This window comes from Xiphophorus maculatus, chromosome 4 (assembly GCF_002775205.1).
Source record: "Xiphophorus maculatus strain JP 163 A chromosome 4, X_maculatus-5.0-male, whole genome shotgun sequence".
Classification (NCBI taxonomy): domain Eukaryota; kingdom Metazoa; phylum Chordata; class Actinopteri; order Cyprinodontiformes; family Poeciliidae; genus Xiphophorus; species Xiphophorus maculatus.
In genome coordinates, this window is record NC_036446.1 from 8,869,114 (window position 1) to 8,896,240 (window position 27,127).

A 27,127-nucleotide genomic window follows, 5' to 3' on the forward strand; every position below is an offset into this window, starting at 1 on the left:
TTATCTCTGAATCAACTCCAGACTCAACATTACATTAATAAAGAACCTGATGCACCATAATCAAATTCATGCAGATTCAGAGCAGCTGCTGCTTCACTGCAGGCAAAAGCTTTGTACTGTACAGTCAATGGGTCAGTCAGTTCAGTCTATATGTTTTTTGCAAATATATAATCTCCTACACTTTAAGGGTATTTTTTTTTGTTTATTCAATTGCAATCTATAACACCAGGATGTTTGAATCTAAACATCAATTAACAATACCGGGCATAAACCTATCGTATGCTAGCATTTCTTAATTAAACCTAAACCAGAACTGCTTAATGAGATACTTTTCATGAAGCGATGCATACATTTACATACATAAATAAATAAACTTTAGAATGAACGACCTACTTGCTGCTGAGCTCATCTATTGCAGTGGTCATCTCGTTGTGCAGCTGCTCATCAAACTTAGTCCTCTGGGATTTGATCCTGCACCAGAGAGCACAAGACATAATTAGGAAGCAGCAACCGGACACACTTTGAGACACACAGCCACATCCGAACAGAATGAAGGAACACTAAATCTGCATTTAGGTTCATTTTGGTTACTACGCAAGAACATTAGTGAGAAAAGAGAAAACTAGTTTGTATTTATGCAAGAGTTTAAGGGGGCAGTTCAGGATGCATGACAGGGTGTATTAATCTATCCCAAAGGAACTTGGTGTGTTTCTGCCATATTCTCCAGCTAGATCAGGAAGGAAACACTCAGAGAGATCTGCAGACCTTGATACAAAAAAAGCCCAAGTACAGTAGGTGGTCAGTGTTAATAGCAGCATGTCAGTCCACTACTCTGAGTCTACAGCACTCATGGTTATGTAGTGCCCTGCTAAAAAGAGTTAGAAGTTAGTGAAATGAAGAAAATAATATTTTACTATTCAATTGGTTAGTGTAGGGAGAGCAAACATATTTAGAAAACAGTAGTTCTCATCCTGAGGATCAAAACACCACAGCTTTATAGGTGGTGAGGAGCAGTACCAGGATAAGGGTAAGTACTTAAAAAATAAAGGGAAAGCACTAGAAGCTAATTAAAAACAAAAAAGTTAATGAAAAAACTCATAGCCTAACATCTAAGGGATTTTTTTTTGTCAGCAATGCTTAAGAGCAAGCCCATATTGTTGTAGGTTGTGGAAAAGGCCTGGAGGCTGAGAACTACTGCACTGATTGGGTTGAGGAGCCTGTGGGTCATAAAAGCCCCACTCACTTATGGTTGCTGAGTTGAGGGGTGGACAAGGAGAATGGCTCTTCAAGCGACTCATCAAAGCTGGTGGGATCCAACAGTAAGACAAAAATACAAATGTATTACAAGAGCGCAGCTAACACACAACGAGCAGGTCTAACCAGGAAAATCTAAACAGGAAAAATGAATCTCTTTGAATCTGTTCCAATTTAGTTTGCTTCCAAAAAGGGATTCTTACCTCATGGACCTTTTTTGGGGGGGTTGTTTTAATTTTCACACATTGCAATTAAAAACTGGACTGTAAACTAGCTCATGCTCTGTAAAATTTAACAATTGTCAGGTGAAAGCAAAAATATTCCTAAATGGACTTAGATTTGAACTTTGACTGACCCGATCTTACACATAAACATACTTTGATTTAAACTATTTAATTGTTGCTCTTACTACACCTTTTATATCTTTGAGCTTCTGAAAGGTTAACCTCAGTCCCACATCTCAATACATGTTATTAACAGGTTTTCTTCCAATATATCCCTGTATTTAACTGCATCACCTCTGCTCAAAGAAAGCATCCCACAGCATGATCCTACCACCACCTTGTTTCATGGTTGGGGTTTCATCTATAGAGTAATGCGCATTGTTAGGTCTTCTCCCACACAAACAATAATAAAAAAAATCTCCAGAAGTTTTTAAAGATGTATGTCAAGGTCTTTATTTCCTATTTAATGATATTTGACCATCTTGGGCTGAAAGTTCAATGCTCTATCATCAGTTTATTATTACCCTCATGTGTTTAAATGATTAGCAGCTAAATTTCTCATAAGTCGGGGCTTAATCTTGCAGCTACGTTGGCCGCTCCAAATTTGATATAATGAGGTGAATGACTCTTCGTTGGTCCAGACAGAGCGTCTGAACAACAGGTACCAGTAACTTTATCATTGGGCCAATGCGACAACATCTTTGTAGAATATACACAATAACCTATTATTGTGTATAATAGTTAGCGATTTGCCTGAAGCAGTTGCTTAGTATTACTTACAGCTTTAGTATCCCACTTTATCAGCAGCTACAGACCAAGTTTCATTTATTGATTAAGACAAACTAATCTGTCAGTTCCATCACTTTTTGTGAAATTTCGATATGGAAAATTCATGAATTCTCATCTCCCCTTTAGTACTTAGCTACCACGCAAAGCTTCAAGGATTTCATTGTTACAATATTGTTTGTATAGTTATGTTGAGTGTATCCACTTCAGTCGTTTCTTACAACAATCAACAAATTTAGAGCTGTAGTTACATTCATTGTGCTCAGTGTGGGCAGACCTCAAGACCTTAAGTAGTTGGCCATGAGGTTTACATAAGCAAATAAAAGATGGAAGATTTGAGAAGAGATGTGAATTGTGTGTGCAAAACTAAGTAACAACCTTACATTTTACAGTCTGTTAATCATAAATACATGTGCTTCTCTGTGGTAACATTTGTCTATAACACACAGATAAATGCTAACCTTAAGGTTTTGAAGTGTACTCCTAACAAAACTGCACAAAACAGCCTGATATGCCAGAAGATTTAAGTATCATAGATGACCTGATAGCGCGATGTAATGCAAGTATGAAAGTAAAGCAGCAACACAGAAGAATGCCAGTCAGTCATCTATTATGTCAAAACAACAGACAATGCATTAACCCACATCAACCTTCAACCCAGCCTGATCTCTTTCAGCAATAACATCATTTATACTTGATGCTTGTTTTGTAACTACAGAGAACAAATACATTCCCTTTTAATGTTGTAATGTTGTATTTTATTTTCAGTGATAAATGAAATAGAAAATAGGGCATAATTGTGTACTGGACAGAGAATAGTAAATAACTTTCAAATTATTTCTGAAAAAAATTAATTTGCAGATTTTATCTCATTTCATCTCTCTTGAGTCAATACCTTGAGTCAAAACTTTAAACCACAGTGCAGCACCAAAGCACAAAGGCTAACCATAAATGGCTACCATACATGCAAAGAAAAGTGGCTTCAAAAGTATACACACCACTAATACGGCTCCAACATCATTTTGCACCTGATTGTTCCCCTCAAAAAGATTATTTTCTTAACAGTGCTGGACAGGATACATGTCACATTAAGGGTGTAAGAAGCTTGAAGATTATTGATCAAGGTCTCAAAAACCTGCACTTTTGAGAGTCATTCTTTATATTACAATTTTAAAGAACATGGTGACGACTAGAATACTGATACTTGTGGCACTTTGAGCAGAAATGTGTACCGGTAATATAGTTACTGAAATATAAAAACACACTAAAAGACAGGAATGATGAGAATGTTGCTGGAATGTATGATTCTGATCTGCAGCATCCACATCAAGTACAACTAAATAACCAGGTTGTCATTCTGTTCAGAGGGAATCTGTGGGGAAAGCTCGATTCATCCATAATTTCTCTTTTCATTGCATTACACATAAATTACTCGGCAAAATACTTTAAGAATCTGAACTTTTCCTTACCTATCAGCTTTCTTGGAGTCGGCGAGTGAGGTTCGTAAAGGGATGTCCTGAAGAAGATGGGAACAGAATTAAAATAATATTAAAAGTGTTGAAGGTGACACCCAACAAAATTCTAGGATATCAATATTCTGCTTTATGGAATAATTCAACCTAATGAGTAAACAGGAATAAATAGGGAAATATCTGTTTAACATAAATGACTATGTGATTACGTTTTTTCTGAATATTTAAGATAATAAAAAATATAATTTTTTTACCTTGTTATGTTTTTCCTAATAATGTAAACAATATTCAAAATAAACAAGAGAATCTGGTGTGCTAACCTTGAACCGTCCTTTTGCGGAAACAATGTTTTCAGATGTAAAGCCCTGCAGGTGGGCAAACGGTTTGACGGCCCCCCAGGTTTCAAGGTATCGGGTCATACGGACCGACGCCCTCATCTTCAGTCCATCATTCACCCTGGGTTTAGTAGTGGTCCGGGTGCTCTGTGATGGATCCTTCGACTTCACACACAAACATGCAGAAAAGTTACTTAGCATTTAATGTATGCAGTATATATAACTTTGAAATTCCACAGATTTAATAATTTCACAGGAAGATTGTCTTTTTACTTCTGTAGGAATTACAGATGCAACTTATCACCAAAGCATTCAGTTAAAGAAAACAACGATACTGCTTCAACAGTATCATTTTCACCTTATATTCCAAAAATCATTTTCACCTTTTATTCTGTACAACCTAATATAATAGGCTTTGCTGCATAGGAAACACTAATCACATCTTCTTTAAAGGAAAATAAATTAAAATCAACCCCCAAAATATTGGGATTGCAATAAAACAGGACTTTATAACGGCTAACTCAGGTGCATAAATATAAATTCATGAAATGTTTTTGTTCTTCAGATTTTCCTTTTCAAAAGTGCGGAAACCGCTAATAATGTTTTCTACTTTCCCAATTATGCAATTCATTTCTGTTGGTCTAACACATCAAATCACAATAAAATATGTTGATTTTTGTGTTTGTGGTTTTAAACTGGCAAAATGGGAAACATTCCAGAGGTCTGAATCCTTGCACTGTTTTGATAAAAGGGTTTTCACTCTCAGTCCTAGAGTTGTTGTATAAATAAGCCTGGCTGGGAACATACCCTCGGATCAATGACTAGATATGTCTTGACATTGAGTTCATTGAGGTAGGAGTCTCTCAGGTGGCCGTTTCCCTCTTCAACTTCATAGGCCTTGTTCAGGTGCTTCAGAGTTGCCTCTGTGATATGGACACGCCTAAATAGATAAACACAAAACAAAGAAAATATGACATTTTGGGTCACTTAGTTTTATTAATCCCCTTTTAAATCAGTACACAATGTTCTATAGTCTAGAAATAAATCCTGGTCATAAATTTTATTTTAAAAAAACGCCAAATAGAAGGGCATTGGTTAAGCCTCAGTTTATGGGACAGTAGAATCACATGTATATACAATATGTATATTATGTATGCATGCATCTAATATTTAGGTCAACATATCCATATAACTCAGTGCAAATACAAATTAGATTAATATCTTTATTAAATAGGACATTGCACAGAACAAGTGAAAATGTTAAGAGCACATGCACTTAGAGTTTTGTAAAAAAAAAATAAGAGGATAAAGGCCATAAACAATCTTGTAATGCATAAATAAGGATAATCTTCTATTTAATAAATTTTTGGTTGGATATTGAAATGATACCCTATATAAAACATGTAAAAGATGTACATCTGCAGCTCCTTTTTAATGCGTTATAGTCCTTAGTGTATGAAAAAAACTGAAATCAATCAAAGTCTAAATTGACAGCTGAAATCTTAAAGACCAGCTGAAATCTTAAAGACTCATAAAGAATATGAGTCTGATGCCAATATCAGACTCATATTACATAAATCCCTAATACGTAACATAAGACTTTTGTAGTATTTCCTAATATTGGGAAATATTAGGAATTTAATATTTCCTAATATTAAATAAGAAATATTTAATATTTCCTATTAAATACTTCCTCTATTGAAAGAATTTTTCAAATCTTTACTCTTTAAAAATATTTCCTATCAAATAGGAAATACTTAATATTTCCTGTTTAGGAAATATTAAAGTAATATTTCCTAATATTAGGAAATATTACATTTGTCCTAATATGTAATATTATGCAAGTATTAAAATAAGCCAGTGTTGGTTCCCTGAATATGAATAAATATCAGAGTCATTCAGTCATTATATGTAGAGCTGAAAGTGTAGCTACTTACCCTGGGAGGCCTCCTGACTCCATGTGATTGGCCAGCGTAACATCATGTGACCATACATCAAACTGCCACTTTCTGAGGCCGATCACGCCGCAGAGCACGTTACCTGAGTGAACACCCACTCTCATGTTGATGTCTATTTCAGTGGCATCCCGTACCTGCCTGGAGGAGATTTCAGTAAAATTAAAGGCTCAGTGTGAACATAATATGCATCTGTCCAATAAAGCAACAATAACAAAGCAGCATTGATGTCCCTTCTGTGTCTATGTGAAACGCTGCTGTCTGACTGACAAGATTATACATGTTAACTCACTGGTGCATTACTTTTTTAAAATCAACATTTTATAATTATATATCATTACTCTATATTCAGTACAGCTGGAGAAAACTCCAGTCACTCTGCCAATTTATGTGGGCTCTCATTGAGAGGATATTATCAGATCAACAATCTGACAAAGTTTTCAAACGTTTCATTAAAATTTGAAAATGTCCATGATTATAGTCTTAAATGTGCGATATGGTTATACAGACAATAATTCTCATGTAAATGCTAATAAATTTGGCAGATAAGAGGTGATGGTTGGTAGACTCACTTAATAGCTTCACACATGTCCAGGCCCATTTTAACGCAGTTCTTAGCATGCATAGGCAGTGACACCGGCAGGCCTGACACACAGTAGTAGCAGTCTCCAAGGATCTTGATTCTCATGCATTCATTTTCCTGCAAACATTAAGAGAGATTCACTCCAAGATTGTTATGCAACCAGGCAACTAAAAAGGGAACAAAAGATGCATGTAAACAGGACACTGCTCAGTTCAGTAATTTTCCTTCCTACTGTTCTGCAGGACAAACAGGTTTCTTTATGACATTCTAAAACAGAAAATGCCCTGTCCCAAATTAAATTACTGTAATCAAAAACTGGCATTCAATCTAAGAATTCAACTCCTACATGATTGTTTGTTTAGGTCATAAAGGTAAAATACCATGTTTTAGCTCACCTTGGCAATTTGGTCAAATTTGCCAAACAGTTCATTGAGCATATGTACAAGCTCTTTAGGAGAACAGTCACTGGCCAAACGAGTGAAGCCAACAATGTCTGCATACAGAATGCTGAAAAGGTGACAAAAAAAACCCATTAACAAATATTTTTCAAACTCTAAAAGCGATTACTTAGAAAAGTCTCTTTTTGAGATTTTTATGTGATAGACCAACACACAGAAAACAATTTTTCCATTAACCACAACAAATGTCTCAGCAACATAATGAAAATACACTCAATAATTATTGGGACAAACCAGATGGATGTGATCTTACTATAGCAAACCTGGTATTTACAGAAGTGGCAAGAAAAAAAATCCCATTTGCAGTTTCTCACAAGCTCTCTGGGGACCATAAACATGGATAAAAAGGTGCTTTCGTCAGAAGAGACCAAAATTAAGGGGTTTGCCCAATATGAAAAACTAAATGCGAGGTAGAAAACGCAACACCCAAAACCTTCTTGCCTTAATGTGAAACATAATCAACGCATGTGCATGTATTAGAATTGCCCAGAATCATAAATCAGACCTAAAATGATGTCGACAGATGTTCTCCATCCAACCTGATTATGAGCTATTTTGCAAAGAATGTGCAAATATTTCAGCCTGGAGGTGTAAAAAGCTGATAAAGACAAAAACCAAAAGACTTGCAGCTGTAATTTCAATAAAAAACGGCCTCACCATGTACTTTCCCAATGGGGAAAGTACATTGGGAACATTGGGAATCTTATGTCAATGGGGACATAAGATTCTGTCCCCATTGACAGAATCTTTTCAGAAAAGACAGAATCTTTAAAAAAAAAAAGCTTTTTATTTTTTATTTTGAAGAAACTTTGAAAACAATGCACCACTTTCCTTCCAATTCATATAAGTGCTTTGTTATGTTGATCTGTCCAAAATAATCCCGCTAGACGCTCTATTTTTGTCCCATGAATTCCTTTTAAATGGTTGATCATAGAAATTGACATCAATCTCTTTAAAGTTAACAATTAAATGTTTAATAAACAAAAAGATATAAGCCACAATTGTGGTTTTATTTATTTTTTCTTCCCTGAACTGAGTCAATAAAGGAAGCCATTCTTTTAATCCCAATAATCATTATGGCTTGTGACATGGAGTAAGTAGCTTTAGACATAAAATCACCTGGCTCACTCTACCATTGACCCCCAGTGCACTTGATCAGTGATTCACTAAAAAGACTTACTGTTTCTTACAAGACTTACAATTTCAGCTTCCTGTCAGCAAACCTCAGAGGGAAAGTGAAAATATTTTTGACCTTTCAAGAGATCCCAACACCACAAGGGAAACCAACTGGGAATTAATGTAACTGGCCTCAGTGGGATCGTAACAAACTCCTAAGTAACTGCAGCAGTTACTTTGCTCTTTGCTTTAATTTGACTTAAGCGTGCTATCCATAAAAAATATATAACTTAAGGATATTATTTCAGTATCAAAATTGTGCCACCAGCCTAAATGCAATATATTTTCTACAATAATGTACAGTGTTGAGTATGTAGGGTGCTGAATGAGCTAAACATGCAATAAGGCACGCCCCATGTGGTAGATGATTACAGGTACTCTTGAGTATGGTCTGACTCGAAATGACCCTGTGTTGAAATGCAGAGGGCCACAGATGCTGCACGGTCTTGAATTGTTCTACAGCTTGACTAAAAATGGCCAGGTGCTTTATGAGTCTGCCAACACAGCTAATCACAGCCCTGACCGAGGTAATTACAGGGAAAGAGTAAGGTGCACAGTCTGTCAGTCAGCACCCTTTTACTGTAGCCTGATGAACATAGAAGAAAAGAGAGCGATAAGGTTGCTTGCTCTGGAAAACTATTATAATAATAAACTATGCTCACATTCTTTATCTTTATCATTTTATAAGCCAGATGGAAAGGTGTTTTAACATACTTAAGCTTGTCCACACAAAAGCTTTGTTGAAACAAATTTACTGGTAAGCCATCGGTCAAAGCTCACTTTAGTTTGCCGTAATATCTGTCAGCACTTACTAAATTATAAAACCCTCAAACAAAAAAACCTGCATCTGGGTCAGTGCACCAAAAACACACTTATCTATAGTTTTATAAAAACTTGTTAGTATAAGCTCCTTTTGATGTTCTTCTTCTGGCTTTTGCACGCCACATACTAATGGGATTTATGAAAAGTCTGCTCTCAAAAAGTTGCAATGCCTGGTCAGTAACATAAGAGTCTTTACGATTTAAAAATAAATTGTTGAACCAGGAAGTCAGACATTAAACTGACAGGAATGACAGTCACCATAAAACATTTAGTGTTTTGGTCATACCTGACATTCTCATGCCTCTTCACGTAAAGGCTATGAAAGTTGTTATCCTTCACAAGCCGCTGCTGCTCAACTTTATCTTTACAGTCTTGCAACCTCTCCATTATTGCCAGTATCATCTTCATAGAGATATAAACGGGGAGCACAGACTGCAGCAGGTTCTCCTACAGACACACAGACACACAGATTATCTGTTAAATAACTGTAATCAAGGCAAGTCTGCAAATTATCCCTATTTTTGACTGTTGTGTTTAGACGAAAGGTCCAGCCCAAAAAGGAGGGGGAAAAAAACTACTTCTGTCACACTTTTTTCGTTCCAGTTCACTTTCCAATAATATTTTTGGACACAGCACTCTGAATGGAGCTAGCTTCTTTAGCAATAACCTTTTGCGTCCCATCCATGGAGTTAATAAATGTCTCCTGGACAAGTGTGAAGTCAGCAGTTTTATCTATAGTGGTCTTACAATTCTACTTTTCTGTGAATGTGAAACTTTTGGTTGCCTTTATTGAAAGTAGTCAGATAGAAAGACATGCAGCAAAGTCCCAAGATCAAGAAACAAACCCTGGATGCATGCATTGAGGGATATGCTCTCTCTACACCCCACAGTGAGAAAATTAGCCATCTTACGTTTATGATATAAATCCTTAATTTTACAAGCACAAGTTGCAACACTGTAACTCCTTTTGGCAGCCTTTTGTTTTGTTTTATATAAACTTTTTGATAACCCAATAAATACAGTCTCTTCAGTTAATGAGTTTTCCCAAAAGCAAAAACATAAAACAGTATTTTAGTGTGTAAAAATTATTACTAGGGTCATGTTTCTACAGTGGCCAAAGGCCAGAGAAGTGTTCACAGTTTATTAGCTTAATTAACAGAATTTAGAGAGACAACTTTTCATGAAATGAGTAATCTCTTCTTATGCCACCAGGAGGGCAGAGGGTTGCATGCTCTGACTACATGAGATGAGCCCAGGCTTGTGCAATTAATTCGCAAAATCTTTTCACATGAGCAATGACTGTGAAGACATTTCAAACATTTGGCATCAATTGTAGTGAATGTGAGAGAATAAACCTCACATTCTTCTGATGCACTATGCTGCTGGACAATAAAAATTTTGTTTCAGAGGAACCAGAATCTTCTAGGTAGATTTTCAAAACAGTTTTACTTTTTTTCTTACCAGGGATTTAGATTTTATAAACACAGATTTTGCACTTTTTGTAATTATTCATCAATGTTTTAATGTTTTTTTGTGTCATGATTAATGATTATTGTCTGTAAACACTTCAATAAATTACCTAGATATTCAAGGAGACAGAAACTAATTTAAGACATTAAAGAGTGATGTAACTTGACAATGATTTGTGCCAATAAAACCACAGCAAAGTCAACATGAGAACCATCACAGCCTTTTGCTTAGAGATGAATTACTGATTGGCTATTTTCATAATTTATCAACAGCACTGGTTTTGGTTCAGTAAGATATTCATTCCATGCAAAAGCAAAGGTTTTGCCATATACCCACAGAGCTGCAGTGACGTGACCCAGTACATCTCTTTAGAAAAGAATACAAAACAGTTGAGTAATTGTTGCTTACATAAGCAAAACTTTCAAGGGCTTTTGAAACATTGCACAGGTATTCTCATGAAATTCTGTCTACTTCCTGGACAAAATTCAGCTATTCAGCCAAGTCTGCAACATAACATGAAAAACTCTCGGAAGGTCAAGCTTTTTACTTCCACTAACCTGCTGTCTCTTTTCTATCTCGAGCTTCACCCGCATGCTTAGGCACCTCAGTGTATCCTGGAAGGTCTGCCTTAGCGTTTTTTCCATCAGAACCTTGTGAAAGGCTCCAACTCCACAGCCGCACAGAAACACCACAGCATTGGACAGTAACTGCACAGAGAGACACAGTAGCGCATAGGGTAACAGTTTTAGTGCACAATTTACATATACAAACCACGCATATCGTATTTAGTTTTTAAATTCGTCGTCTATCAAGTATTTAGACTAGCAAAATGCTGCTTATATGTATTTGAATATGCATCTCAGTAAATCAGAATGTCATTGAACAGTTCATTTATATCACAATACCAATTTAGAAAGTGAAACTCATATGTTATAAATATTCATTAAACAGAGTGGAAAAAATATGTATATTGTAATTTTGTTGAATACAGTTTGTAGTTCAAGAAAATACAAAATACATTATCTTATATAATTATAATTATAATTATTAATTATAATATCTTATCTAATATAGTTAATATATTAGATAAGAACTTAAAAGAGACAGCATACAGTCTAGAAGCTCTAGAAAGAGAGCAGGCCACCAAAGGTAAATTAAAGAGAAGCTACAGCCAAGTATATTCATGGAAAATTGAGTAAAAGGAAATTGTCTGTCTGAAAATTCACTCATTCACCAGATATGAAGGCAGCCTTGATAGGATTGTACTTCATTGAACAGCAAATTTGCTTCACCGATGGGCAGAAACTATGATGTATTGTCAAAAGAAAGACGAGAGACTGAATGTGATATTCAACATTTCTGAAAAACTAAATTCTTGGGTTTCCATTCCTGGAAAAAACATTTGAACTATATCAGCCTATGATTTTGTTTTAAATAAACTATTGAAATAAAGAGTTTTTAACAGTTCCAAATTACTGAGGCACATTTTTGTAAATCAGAGCAACATTGTTAGCATTGTAAATCTCCATAATTTGTTCTGCATGTGAGATTTGGTCTTCAAAATTTCATATTGCCATAATTACCCTTTTTAACAATTCATAATTTCAGACATACTGTATATGTCAGCTGTGTATAAAGATTTTAAAAGTTGCAGAATATCTCTTGTCCAGTTGTTTTTACCTGATTAGCAAGGTAATCTTTTGGGGTGTCGTCACTTGTTAACCTCAGTGTGAGAATCATAATGTGAGACAGCGAGGTGATGACACTCAACACCACAGCGTGCCACAGCTGGAATGGCAGCATGGTATACACTGTGAAGATGATGAAGAGGAAGAAAGGCACCTGAAAACAACAAGAAGAAACTTTTATACATCAGAAAATTTATATTTCAGCTTGATCACATGTGCAGGAATCGTAGCTGCTGATGGCAACAATTCAAACTTTAGTCTGTGAACTCTGGTGAAAAGTAAGGTACCTGGTCCCAAGGAAGGATGACAGCCTTACTGAAGATGAAGGCGTATCCCATGATTAGATGTGTGGCCCAGATAACCACGCCCAGCAAGAACCTCAGTCGTTGTGAGAAAAGCTCTGTGCACACCATTATTAATACAATCACGAACACACACAAGCTGCTGCTCACCACACTCACAAAGGCACGATGCTCCTTTGTTTCCTGCAGTAATAACAGGGAGAGAAAAACAAAAACATGTGTTATACCATACCAAACAAGTAGCTATATTTTGTTTAGTTCTTTAAATTTAGATCTACAGACAGTTTTTCTGCAATTGCCCTTTCAGATGTAGTTAAAATTACTAAACAAGGAGCCCATTTTATATCATGAATATGTCTTGTTGGTGAGGTAAAGTACATTCACTGCAAAAACACAAAACCATCCCAATTATTTTTTGACTTGTTTCTACGTAGAGTAAATATCTAGACTTAAAATAAGACAAAGCTAACTTACAAGTAACTATTCAGAAAGATATAGGAGCTTATTCTAAGTAAATAAGTCCTTAATATTGAGTCTAAAAAGTATTAGTTCCCTGAGCAGACTATTTCATTAATAACATGGAAAAAATATCTCGTTATAAGTTGAATAAACTGCCACTGGAACTAGTATGTTTTAAAATATATTAAGAAAGTATGGACCTAAAACAAGATTGTATTTCTTGCTGAAAAGTTACTTGTAAGTTTGGTTTGTCTCAATTGAAGTGTACAAAGATATTTGCACTAAAAACTAGACCAAAAATACTTGGTAAAAATACAGCTCTCTTACTAGAATATGTTAAACTCAAACTTTTTCACACTTTGTCACATCCCAGTAACAAACTTCAATGTAGGTTTTTTTGTATTTTACGTGACAGACCAACAAATTTGCTGAAGTCTACCTCTACCTCCAGCGATCATTAGGAGAGAGGCAGGGTACACCCTGGACAGGTCAGCATTAAAGCAAGGGTTAGGTGAAGAAAACATCTGCTGATGAATGAGTTCTGAAGGCAAATGCATCCATGGAAACATTAAGTGTTTCTCCGCCTGGTGTGAAAATGTCGGTGTGACTGAAAGCTAAGGTGGGAGTTGAAGTGTGAACCGGGAAGAAAGCAAGGGGTTAAATAAGCGCTCTGCAGAGAGACAAACGCAGAGAGTCAGTGTTAATAGATCTCTGAGAGAAGAAGGCCATCCCTGCATTGTATGTTGAGCCTGCTGGTTACCATGGCAGCACTGGAAAAGGACAGTTCTTAACTAAACCCCTTCAGCTCTCTGTGTCTTAATGAAAACCTTTCTTGCCAGAGAAAACGAAATTCTTTTTTCTTTTACCAGGAAAATAAAGGAAACTCACAGGAATGCATACAATTCTGTTGTGCAAAAAAAAGCAGAGAAAAAATCATTGCAGTTTTTCCTTCAACATTTTAGTTTCATGTGTTATTTTTACAGCAACAAGACAGATAAAAAATTATAGCTAATTCTACAAAAGCATGGGATGAAAAACCGGATAACTGGATAACACAAACAGTGATTAAAACCAGACCTCAATCAAGCTAAAATCTGAAAACGAGGGCTCAAAATGTACCAACTGATTAGTTTTTCTTCTCAACAAAGCTCTGTCGGTTCATATCCATCACCAAAACCAGTTTGTGGCCATTGACTTTCTGCTACTGGTTGCCTATTCTTTTGTATTCAACTTTTACAAGCTCCACTCCAACATTTCTTTCCCAAGTTCTCTGTTCCCCTGGAAACAAATACACTGTCTAACTCGTGTGGACACAAGAGAGACATTTTAGCTGAAAAAAAAATAATCTAAAAAAAAAAAAAAAAAGTAGCTGCTGAAAAACAGAGGAAAATCTGACTGATTGAATGTCAGGGGATAGACCAAGGAACAAGTGAGTCTTTGGTGTGTGAATGAATATACAGTATATGCTGCCTAAATGTCTTAATGGGATGAAAAAGACAATGAGGCAGTAGGCCAGAAAACTCTGATGGAGCTTGTGTATGAGCAGGAGAGAAAATCACAGCATGTTTATGTGCACGTGTGGAGTGTAAACATGAGGGATGGAGCTATTGTGTGGAACTGAAACAGGAGAAAAAGGGAGTGTGCCACACAACCTGCAGCAAGACAATAGTAGGAAGGTTAGGTTAATTTTTTTCCTATACAGGAAAGTAATATAATCTATGCTGACAGAAGATGTCAGTTTAGTACGATGGGCTGGACTCACTAAACTGCTACTTGCTTCGTGCCAAAATCAACAATACGTTCAGATCAGCAGAAGCCAGGAGCATAATTGCCATCTGAACACACTGACAGCAAAATGCTTTAAGATTTACATTTGTGTAGTTTTTATGACTCTGGTTTTGACAGCTGGCTCAAGGCAGAGACATTTGAACGTTATGTTGTCTTTTCAAACTACATCTGCTCTTGAGTTGTCCACTTCTACAGCCAAACAACAGAACTGAAATATAAATGTTTCAATGCTGCCCTCCCTTTCTTCCAGTTACATAACATATCTCTCATTCACGTCACTCACTCACCACTGAGGAAAAGCTATGATAAGCATGTGTACATATAAAAGCAGTAAATTGTATCTATAAACTTAAAACTGTATTGAAATAAATACAGTGCCTTGCACAAGAATGCAGTCCCTTTAACTTTTCAAAATTTTTATTACAATGCAACTACAAACTTCAATAAATGTTGTTGACATTATACAGTATTTGGTAGATCAACACAAAATGAAAACGGAGAGGAAAACACTGCAAAAACACAGAATCTTACAAATTACTTTTGATCTACTTTCAAATACATATATCTTAGTGCATTCGAAATAAGAAAACTAAGTAACTTTTTAGCAAAAAAAGGAGCTTGTTTTAAGTAAATAATTCCTTAATATTGATTTTAAGAAAGGACTAGTTCCACTAGCAGATTATTTTCACCAATAACACTGGAAAATGTTTTGCTATAGGTTCCACGTAAGCCATAAAAACTCAATTTGCACATACATTTCTTCCACTGGTTTGCTGCAGTCCCTTGATGACTTGGGCTAAACTGCAAACTTACGGTTTTCTTTCAACAATGGATTTATTCTTGTCACTTTTAAAAAGAGCCAGATTTGTGGAGCGTATGACTAATAACGGTCCTGTCAACATGTATCCCATATGAACTATTGGTCTCTGCAGCTCCTTTAGAGTTACCATGGGCCCTGTAACTACCATGGTAAAAATCAGTCAGGTTCTGAATAGTCTTTGCAGGGTTTTGTATGGATCGCTGTAGCTTTGTTAACCAAGAATGTAGTGTACTCCCTATTGTGTGCAATGAGGAGTGGGTGTCTTAAGTGTGCAGAAAACCTTTGTAGGTAAAATAAAGACTAGCCTATTAAGTTTAAATCATGCTTATTATACAAAACAGCACAAAAACATAAAAACTAGATAAACTCATTCACTATATTTGTAGTATTGGTTCTGTTGCTGGTTGTAACATATTTAATTTTTTCAGTGCAATATGTAGTTATCGGCATTCTTTTATGTGCTTCGTTTGTGTCCTTTTGATTGTTTCCATTTCATGTGTACAAATAATCCACTTACCAGAAAACCCAAATACAAGGAGGACAACAAGATTCATCCTGAAATTTTAGATTATGAACCAAGAACCTAGGTTTACTGCCAAATGGTATTGTAGGTTTAGCATATTATTTAAAAGATTTGTCTCCAACTATCACTTACTTTGCTAGCTAATGCTAAGTTGTTTCCGGCTTGTTCAGTTTATTTGACTATATATTTAAAGTTTCCAATTTAATAATAATAATAATGAGATTTTGTAAGCCAAACTGTCTGAATTTGTACTTGGAAGTATCAACAGAGCATATGAACTAACTAACAGCTTAAGCAGGCTCTTACTGATATATTTGTTTACTTAGCCATTTGAAATAATGAAAAAGGTCATTGGTATAAAATTTGTTGACTTAGCCATGTAAGATATGGAATCCAAGAAAACTAAAGTATGCAAAACAGAACTAAACTAAAGTTATAGGAGGCCTCCGATGACGGCTGTTCATTATGAATCATCCACTCATCCGTTGTCTTTACTCACTTATGCTTGAAAGGTTTCTGTGGTGGGAATAGAGAGGCTATCTCTAGCAGTAATTGGGCGAGACGGGACAGGTCACTAGTTCATTAGAAGGGACACACAGGACAAACAGGCACGGAGAAGCACTTTCATACTTAAGGGCAATTTAGAGGTTTAGAGTAACCAGTTAAGCTAAGGCACTGGAGAGAACCTGAACAATAACAATTAGAAAGACTGCAGGCCGGGATCTTTTTGCCTCAAGGCAACAGTGATGGCAAGGTATGACAGTGAAACGCTCATCATTAAAAAACCTTTTCAAATTGTCTGAAAATGGGTTTTAAATACTTGTAAATAGAGTGAATAACGTTTGGTCACCATATTAATCATAAATGTAAAAGACAAAAATATCAGAATAACAATTTCTTCAGTTAAGGTTAAAAGTACTATTTCTGGCCAAGTTTCTGTGTCTGGGCGTGCCGTGGTGGTGGAGGGGTTAGCGCGACCCACATTCAGAGGCGACATGGCCTCGACGTGGCTGTTGCGGGTTCCACTCCCGGACCCGACGACGTTTACCGCATGTCTTCCCCCCTCTCCTTCTCCCTTTCCTGTCAGCCTACTTTGAAAAAAGGGACACTAGAGCCCACAAAAAAAGGCCCCTTGTGGGGTGATAAAAAAAAAAAAAGTTTCTCTGTCTATCACACAGTCATATTCTAAAGGATTAACAGTTAAAATACATTCATTTTTAAATTTGCATATTTTTGCACAACAAAAAGCAATTTTCTTCTTTTGTTCTTCTGACAGTTTTACCATTCAGACTTTGGATTAACCAGAGATTTATCACAAGCTCAGTGGAATGTGTCATGATACCTCATAAGTTTTTTCCAAGAAAATCAGGTCTGTGACAGACTGAATGTCTTTCATTACATTGTGCACATACAGTAATGAAAGAGTTTGATCTGGAGCAGCATGCGTTGATACACCACTATGTTCCCAGAATTTAACAATTGATCAAATCTGCTTACCAAGAAAAATCTATGGGTAAAATAAAAATATTTCAAACAATATTTCTGGGATATAGTCAGTAATTCCCAAAATTATCTGTTGAACACATAGTACCATGAATAACTTTGATTTTTATTACTTAAAAATTTGTGTGATTGTTATACAGTTATACAAACTCAACTGTCTTATAACCATGAATGAAAACTCACCAGTTTAAGGGCAAAGAAGAGACTGAGGAAAACTAGACAGCAGAATATGGAGAGGCCCAGCAGAGCCAGTGGCTGATACTGGCTGATGCAGGAGAATCTGCGGTACAGTGCCTCATTTTTGAGCTCCTGGTTATTCAGCAGGTACTTTCCCTTGGCTGGCATGGCTAACACTTCCTACAGAGGGAAAGCAGTTGTTAACAAGTAGCTGCAGAACGCAGAAGTGTGTGTCTCCAACACTTCCTTTGAGTAAGCACAACAAAAGTTGACTATAAAAGAAAGCAAAAAAAAAATTACCAACCTTTATTTGATAGGACCGTGGTGCTAGCTCATGACAATCAAGTAAAACGTGTGTCTTTCCTTTGTCGTGGCATCCTTATTGTTTTTGTTGTCTGTCACAGCTTTGTTGTAGCTCCCTCCAACACTTGTTCCCTTCGTTTCTATCTCTCTCTGTCGCTCTTCCCTGTTGCTAGTCTTTTTTGTGTCTTTTATCCACTATCTGGTGTTGGCAAGCAAGCCCGCCTCATCCTTTGCCAACTACTGTGCGTTGCTCCTGTCAGTGGGTTTGAGTAATAAAGCCCAGGGCTTGGAGACACAAAAGAGGAGGGAAGATTAAGTGAGAGGAGGGAGGAGGGCTTGAAGGAAGAAGAGGGAAAAAAAACAGGAGCTGATGAGGAGTGCAACACAGGTCAGCAGAGCTCCGATGAGGATTAAGGATGTAACGGAGCAGATAGGTGGTCCTTACAGGCACCTGGAAGGAAAAGGCAATAATAAGAACAACAGCATTTTAAAAGATTAAATTGTTTCAAACTTGACACTTCAAAGCCATAGAACAACGTCTATTCTTCTTATTCTGTGAAAATGCAAAGAGGTGTTTTGTGTAATCATTTAAATGTGTATTTACTATTTATTTGACTCTTTAGCAGTCTGGTTTAAGAACCATGCACAGTACAAAAACAGCTCTGGTCGGTTATTGGACAATATTTACGTTTCAGAGGCTCTGCTCCCATTTGAACGTCTTCATTCCTAAAGATAGTGTTTTAGTTTTATTTTGTCATTTTGAATCAGAAAAAAAAAATCAGCATGGGTCGTAAGGATCAACTTATAGTTGCAGCCACTGTAGAGACAGGAGCTTCAAAATGGTCTTAAGTTTCTCACCGTTTAGTAAGTAAAGGCAAAGAGTTACATTTGAATCAGACACTGCAAAACCGATCAGAGAAACAATAAGAGGTGAAAACAGAAATAAACTGCAGAGACCAATTACAGCTCAAAACAAAACATCTCAGTACTATTTCCTGTTTCAAAATAAAAGCTCTTTCCTCTAGTTTAAATAGGCATTTCAATAAATCCTAATAATTAACTTACATAGCTGATTGTCTTAAGTTAACTCAGTCTTGTATGATGTTTGTTACTGTTCTTTAACAACTAACATTTTATAACGACTTGGCTTTATTATTTGACAGAACAGTACCTCCATATGCTGATAATAGACACTTATACATTTTCTGTTTCTGCCGACATTAACCTTATAAATAAAGTCACTTACTGGGTCAAAAGAGTCAAAAGAGAGTTTATTCTTTTAGGTCGTAATAACCTGAAATATGTTATTTATCTCTTGATGAATTCACAGCTTCAACTTCATGCGCTTGTGAAAATCCAGACAAAACCATAAGGTAATTCAAGTTAAGATATTTGCTCTACACCCTACAATCAGCTCAAAATAAGCTCTATAAATAAAATTGAGCTGACTTGAGAACATGTACACATTTAAGTAGTAAAACTACCCAAGTTAAGACTTTTGAATGAACACCATCTTTAAATTAATTCAGATTGAAAAAGTAAATCCGTACTCATTTTTAAAATGATTATTGTTTTCATGTTTTAACATACTAAGGTACAAATTATCAGGGAATATATGACTCAAGAGGACGGCTGTGAGAGTGAAATATAAATATCCGGACTGCTCAGGGAAGGAAAAAGCTTATTCATACCTTAACTACGCAACGGCAACAATAAAGCAACCCCTTATCTCTGTTTGTGGAAGGGTTTTAGCTCATCTCTGCCACAACGGTCAGCAGACACAGTCATGACTTCATCCACAAGTAGGCCAGCTGCTTTGGAGTCATTTACCTAACAATACACAGTTGTGGAGTTACCACTTAAACAGTCACTCAAAATCTTTTAATTTGCACTCAGCTGAACTAACAAGACTAACCAACAAACCCACATATGTGGCTGCTCTGTGAGATGCAAGAGTCAAACTGAATTGGATGTAGCTTGTGAATTTAGACAAACTATTATTGCAGCTCACAAACTGGAAAAATTATATCAATTTGAGTACCAGGTCATAAATTAAAGTAAGCAGAAGTGTTCAAAAGACCCTTAAATAGTTTAAGTTTGATGTTGAGTACTAGTGTTTGTATTACGTGATTTCTGTTCAGGGTTACTTTTGTCCCTTAAGCCAGAGGTCCCCAACCTTTTTGTCACCGCCGACCGGTGTTATGCCGAGAACACCGGTTTAGTGCACAGTGCAGCAAATAGTGCGGCTCCACCCACCGTTATTTATCAAACGCCTTTTCTTTTTGTTACGTTTTTTATCACTTAAAATGAGTCCACAAACTATCACTACTGCTTCTACATCGTCATCCGTGTTTCACGTATGTATGTCGGGGGTTTTACTGGATTTTCTTCTGGAATCGGGATGTTCCTGAGTGGAATCGGTTCGTGTGTGGTGTGTTGCTCCTGCCGTGTGGCTGGACACACGAACCGATCGAACCTGTTGTACTTTTACCGGATCGTGTGTGGTCACAGAGGTTTGGAAAATCGGCCGACGATTCTTAAATCGTGCTGTGTGAACCAGACTTAAGACTCACAAGCTCTACTCCACTTGTAACAGCCGTAATTGTGTAGTGTCTCTTTAAGATACTTTAGTATTGCTAATGACGTCACAAGTATGCGCCACGGCTGAGAAACGTGCTAGACGGACATGTTAGCTTTCTTTAGTAATGTTACGGGTTGTTTGGACTCTGCTCACTTTCATGCCTGATATTATAGCAGCCGTTCAACCGGGCTTGGTAAGGTTGGTGAAGAGCATGTTTATTAAAGGACAACACTGTGGAATTCCCAGTACCAGTGTGGTTGTGCGTTTTTGATCGCCCTGACGAGTCTGCCGCCTCCTCTCCTCCCTTAAATGCAACCCAAGCGTTACACACTCCTCTCTCTCTGACTCTGGTCGCTATGGTAACGTATCAAAACAGATGTATCTTACTATGATAAGATACATGTGTATCTTATCAAGATAACTTGGGTAAGATACAGATGCGCCACAAAACAAACATTTTATTTTCATGAAAATTTTAATTCTCGATAGCGGAAAATTAACGGGAGCCCTGAGCTTGTTTCTCTGCAACGAGACGGACCCATCTGGGAGTGATGAGACAATAACACCCGAGGTATGTTGCTTATGCACAGGGTGTTTGGTCTCTACCTGGCGAGGCAGTTTGAAGCCTCATTAGCGAGCCGGTCACCATATCATGCAGAGCGGGCTTGGTCTGTGGGAACCACCTACCGGGATAAATCCATCCCCCTGTCTCTTCTCTGGGCCTTTTCCCCTTCACAACGAAACTTTCCAACGACATCTGATCCGCTTCTTACACTTTTTTTTTAAAGGTTTTATTGGCTCTAGTGGCCTTTATTTGATAGTTAATTGACAGGAAAGTGGGTAATGAGAGAAGGGGGAAGACATGCGGCAAAGGTTGTCAGGCCGGGAATCGAACCTGCAACAGCCGCGTCGAGGACTAAGGCCTCCTTATGTGGGTTGTGCTTAACCCCTGCGCCACCACATCACATCTCTTCTTACTCATTTTTGCTGCTTGTGGGCTCAATGTTGGCACGCAAGACGTAACCGAGGGAATCCGGTTAAAGGATTTTCAAAATAAATGATCCTTCAGACTCAGATAATACATAAAACGGAAATATTTAATTATTTCTTGCGCAGCCTGGTACCAATTGGTCCACGGACCGGTACCGGGGGGTTGGGGTCCACTGCCTTAAGGCATACCGTAGTTAGGGCAGTGATGACGTCGTCACATTGTAGCCAACGTTGCTGATATCTGGTGGGGAGGTTCGGGAGCCGAGCCACTGTGCTAACACGTGGGAGAGACTTGCAAGATGTGTGTTCTCCTTATAAGTGCGCGTCATTGATAAGTAAGTTGCGATATTTGAGTGTTTACTGCAGCTAAATGAGTGATTTGAAGTTTATTCGTTTGCTATTATTTTACCTGTTGCTAAGTCCGAGCCATCTGCTACATGTGTGTATTGTAGAGCATTGTGCTGAACATGCATATCTACTTGTCGGGCGCAGAGGCATGGTTATTAGTTAACCTGTCTTAGTTTTGCTTATTAATAGTGATTTTGAGGTTGAGCTTATTTAGGTTTTATCTATTTCCTTATTAGTTTATCTAGGGTATAATGGCATGGCGTAATGTGTAATGATAGGACACTTTGAACTTATTTTCTGTATTTTTGTTTATGCGAAAACAAAAATACAGAAAACCACACACTCACCCAGACACACCGAAAAAGAACATTTATGCCCATCCATGTTCAATTGGATCAATTTCTGTAATACAGTTTGGAATACAGAAGAATTTAAAGGATCCTGCCTCGTGTCTTCATCATTCCATCTGCTGCACCTCATCCTAACATCTGGTCCTAAGCTGAATCCTGGCCTAAGTGGTGTTCTGGCCGACACTCCAGGTTCAGAGCAGTGATAAACTCGAACAGTGCCTTACAATCCTTCAACCCTAGAGCAAACTCACCTACAAGAAGTATGAGTTGTGTCTAAACAATTTCATTGCCAAAGGAATTTTTAGGACCACTAACAATGACATATGGTTGTTGTGTGTCTTGTCTCTATGCTGTAACTGCGAAGTAATTTCCCTGCTGGGATGAATAAAGTAATTCTATTCTATTCTATTCTATTCTATTCTATTCTATATTTTATTAGTGCTCGGTTTGTAGACCAAGACAACGAGTGAATTATTATGAAGTGGAAGAAGAATTACATATATCTCTTTTTTTTTTTACAAATAAAAAACTAAAAAATGTGTGTTTATATTCAGTCACTTGTTGTCTTTGAGCTTTAGCTAAAATGCAGTACAACCAACCAACTTAAAAATTCATCTTACAAGTCCAACTCTACTTAATTCCAGTGTACATTCAGCTATTCCATGTAGCCCCCCAAGGTTTGTTGGAAGACATTATTGAATAAACAGCATGTAAGTATGTAGTTTATTAATCCTCTATTGTATTACCACAGTATGATCAAAGAAAGAACGCATTAAGTAACTTTGGAGCAACTGCAGAGATCCACAGCAGTTTACATGCAGCATTTTCCACAAACATGTCTAAACTGGTGTAGATTTTCACGTTTTACAGGACATGAAAATCGTAAGTGGTTAGGTAGGAGGAAACTGGACTTTATTGTTTTTTGTCTTTCATTCAAAAGGCTTCTTCAGTTGAAAAAATGGTTGGGGAGTAGCAGGAAATAATCTGAGAACAGTCAGACTATTTGAGTCGTTAAAGTGTCTAATGCATTTTCTCTTGACCCAGGTATCATTCACATCCAGTCTAAGTGACCTTTTATTGAAGAATGGAGAATCGTTTTATTCTCTTTATGTTGGAAGAGACGTATCCTGTAATCACAGTCAACATTGGTTCTAGATAATACTGACTTAAATTCATAAAGAGTCATGAATAATTGTCCTTCAAATTACATATATTCCAAATTAAATAAGCCAAAGTCTGTGGTTGTTGCCTGAAAAAAAAAACCCAAAAACATTCTGGATACTTTCGTAAAGTGTCCAGAATGATACGTCAAGTTTTAGTCGTAACAGAGTAAATTATATCCTTAATATTCTGTTGCATAGACAACAATCGAATTATAATAATATAAAACAAAACTCCTTCCTTTACGTTCTCGTTTTTTAAAATGAAGCGTTTGCTTTGTGCTGAATAGAGGATCACAATGTACCTGACAGTCTGGGAGATCATGCTGGGCAAGCTCTATATGAGTAAACAAGGTGGATATAAATTGTTATAGATCGTCCTTATCTCTTCAAACAGCTAGAACTCTATAGCTGCAACTGGTCCTCATAATTATGCTGAACTATCACTGAGCATCACAGTCACAGAGCAGAAACAAGGACACTGAAGCTGCTTGTAGGGATTTAGAGATATTACTGAATCATTCAGAGAAAAACAACGTGAACTTCGCTCTGCTGTCAATAGAAAGCTCATTTCCTGCTCTCACTCTATTTCAGTGTGTGGAGGGAAAGGCACAGCTTCATGTTTGTTTCCAGCATAGCAACTGTGACAGATACTATGTGCCATAAAAACTGGGATACAAGAGGAGGAAGGACAAAAGATAGCAAGACAAAGAACAAAATGATGTTGGAACCATCATTTACTGTGCTTTAGTGTCTTAGTGATAAAATTCCCTGTGGCCAATGCAGTGATGCTCCACCCCACCTGTTGTCGTGTATTACCAGTCAGCTGGCTGAAAATAAGCTATGGCACTTTCCTCTCACTTACAAGAAAGGCTGATCCGCCTAGTATTTTAATCTGGTTCAAATATTTACACTTTAAATAAATCCTCCTGAGACCCAGGAATACATTTTTGTCCTCTGTGGAGGACATAGGTTTTTTGTTCATAACTCTGAAACCATACATGCCACTGTGTTAAATCCTGTTGGTCCTTAGAGAGGACATCCTGGGCCTCGAAATGTGTTCATATTTGCCACAAGAGAGTCCCGATGTCCTCTCCAAAGGACATACTCTAAAAAATAAATAAAAACATGTTTTGAAATTTTTTCAATTGTAGAGATGTTTTTTCACTCCAAAGAGTCATGTAGTGTAAAAAAAAAAAAATTCAAAAACTTTTTTTTCTCTGGGTCTCAGGAGGATTTGGAAGCATTTTAAATATCTCTAACTAGTTATTTGAGCAGAATGTCAACAAATTAAATGAGATACCCAGGTTTCAACCAACCAACCAGGTTTCTCTCACTCTGCTATGATCAATTTTTTAACCTATAATTATTAAATGCTTCCAGATGCAACAAATGGTCTTATCACTTTTGAGTCATGTCTATAGTGTAGATAGTCATCAAAAAATGTGTCCTCATTTGAGATTTAACTTCCAGACCTAATGGAGTGCTGACTGGAAATCACCTCATGGGTAATAAACTAATGTTATCCAGAGATCATATCTTTAGCAAACCAACTCCCAATTCAAAACCTTTTATAGAGAGCTGCAAATACAGATCTTTTTCCACAGCAAATCACTTTGCTTTTATGACTGTCTTTGTGCTTGCATTCAATGAGCCAGGACAAAAGAGGACAAAGAGTGACCCTGGCCTCAAGAAGAGAGAAAAAAAAGGATGAGCAAATGCATTTCCCAGTCTGTGCTGCAAAGTTCCAGGGTTAAAGGTGATTTTGGTAAAGAAAGGACCAAACCGATTCACCTAAAAACTTTGTGGAGTACAGAGGTAACTAAGGAGACCCACCAGAGTTTCCTATTTTAAATTCCTTAAATCAATGTCAAATTTCAATTAAACTAAGAACTTAAAGATTTTACAGGGTTTTGTTTTGGACACATTAAATGAGCTAAAAATAATTCTAGATATATAACTTTATCAATTAAATATTTCCAGTAACTTAACTTGAAATATTGTTAAATGTTTAAAATGTGAATTCAGTTCATTCACAGATAAAATAGTTACTTGTCTACTAATCTGTCCACACCATTTTGTTTCTAACTAAAATGTTGCGGTTCTGGACTGTGAGGATTGTCAGGAAGCAGAAGATGCTCATCTTGCATAGATTCGGGATTCTATTTTTCAGACAACACTTTAAAGGAAAGAAAAATAAAGCCAAACACAGCTATTCACACAACTCTGAATTATTGCACTTGAGGTCCAACGTAAACAACATGAGCATATACATGACTGGCATTTCATAAATCAAAACAACAATGGACTCTCATTCTAAAAATATTAAAAACAATATGTCATTCTGACACATTTTGTGGCTTTATTATTTATCAGAAAATAAGTGCATTGTGAAACACGTGAATCAATGTAACTATCACTTTTCTCTGAGTGAACAGTACGAGAATCATCAGGGTGAATAATTTGGTAGTGATTTAACAAAATGACTCATGAATATCAAGTTTTTTGAAATCCACATTTTTGGTTTATATGCTAAATATCATTTTAAGAAGAAATAGGTTGTAGTGAAATAATGTCAATCACATCCCAATTAAATACAGTTATTTAATTCACCATAAAATCCAAATAAATATAAGAAACCATTTTGTTGAAGGCTCACACGCCTCTTGATGCTGAATGCTTGATCTGATGGTGTTAGATTTGTTTTTCTTATTAGTTGACCACTTGCAGTGACTCATACGCTCTGTTATTAACACACATCCTGGATAATTCAGATATAGTCACACAAGCGCAACAACAACCGCTAACATCTGGTATTGAAATTTGCTTTGAGCCATCAAGATGACAGATTTTACATGACATGCTCTGCAACAAGTGTCAACAAAGATGTTCAACTTTTATCTCCAGATTAGAAAAAAATGGTAAAAAAGGAGAATAAAACAAGATGCTTAAATCCCAACTAAAGTAACACATCTGTGTCCTGATGTAGGGGAACAGTCAAGATTTTACACTCTTTATAAAATCGTCATTATGTATGAGGAATACATCAAAAGCGTTACACAGGCTTCGTGGATGTGGTGGGACTTAAATATCCACAAAATGCGTTTCTCATGTTTACATCCATATAAAGTGAAATTTTACATGCACCAACTTATAAGACGAGACAGGAAAGACGGTTACAGCAGCTTAGTACCAAGCAATGATTACATTTAATTATTTTTACCTTGAATAAAAATATTCACTTCACAAAATATTCACAAAAATAGTCACTTATGTGACTTGAATATTTAGCTGGATATAATATTTCATTATTTTTAATCAGTTTGCAGAACAAATATCCAGGTCAGATCAGGTTAGTATTTTACGGACTCCTGTAATCCTGCAGCAATATAAAAAATCCTTTCTATAAATAGAAGACTGATCTATGTACAGCAATGCACACTTGTGGATTAGATTATCATACCCTGCCCCTAGCCATGTCTCCTCATTTCTCCCAGTACTGGCTACTGGTATTAAATTAACCGCATTCACCAGAAGGAGTGACTTGCACCTAACAATATTACCAGGATGCTATTCCAGCAATGATTTAAGCTTTAAATG

The 27,127-nt window shown here is 36.7% G+C and overlaps 1 protein-coding gene across 2 annotated transcripts in view; it reads right to left on the reverse strand.

Moving 5' to 3' along the window:
- The window catches only part of adcy7 (adenylate cyclase 7), a 64,602-nt gene that overhangs the window by 14,296 nt on the left and 23,179 nt on the right, over window positions 1-27,127 (reverse strand). The window contains exons 2-15 of one of the 2 annotated variants that reach the window (XM_023332128.1): window positions 18,100-18,549; window positions 17,802-17,975; window positions 12,511-12,708; window positions 12,216-12,377; window positions 11,093-11,242; window positions 9,352-9,512; window positions 7,005-7,116; window positions 6,599-6,726; window positions 6,009-6,167; window positions 4,879-5,011; window positions 4,057-4,236; window positions 3,734-3,780; window positions 1,244-1,303; window positions 394-471 (exon numbers count right to left, since the gene is read on the reverse strand). In XM_023332128.1, coding sequence (XP_023187896.1) covers window positions 394-471; window positions 1,244-1,303; window positions 3,734-3,780; window positions 4,057-4,236; window positions 4,879-5,011; window positions 6,009-6,167; window positions 6,599-6,726; window positions 7,005-7,116; window positions 9,352-9,512; window positions 11,093-11,242; window positions 12,216-12,377; window positions 12,511-12,708; window positions 17,802-17,963 — 1,730 coding nt within the window. In that variant the 5' untranslated portion in view covers window positions 17,964-17,975; window positions 18,100-18,549. The remainder of the gene's footprint in view (window positions 1-393; window positions 472-1,243; window positions 1,304-3,733; window positions 3,781-4,056; window positions 4,237-4,878; window positions 5,012-6,008; window positions 6,168-6,598; window positions 6,727-7,004; window positions 7,117-9,351; window positions 9,513-11,092; window positions 11,243-12,215; window positions 12,378-12,510; window positions 12,709-17,801; window positions 17,976-18,099; window positions 18,550-27,127) is intronic. The other variant, XM_023332129.1, reaches the window with a different exon arrangement.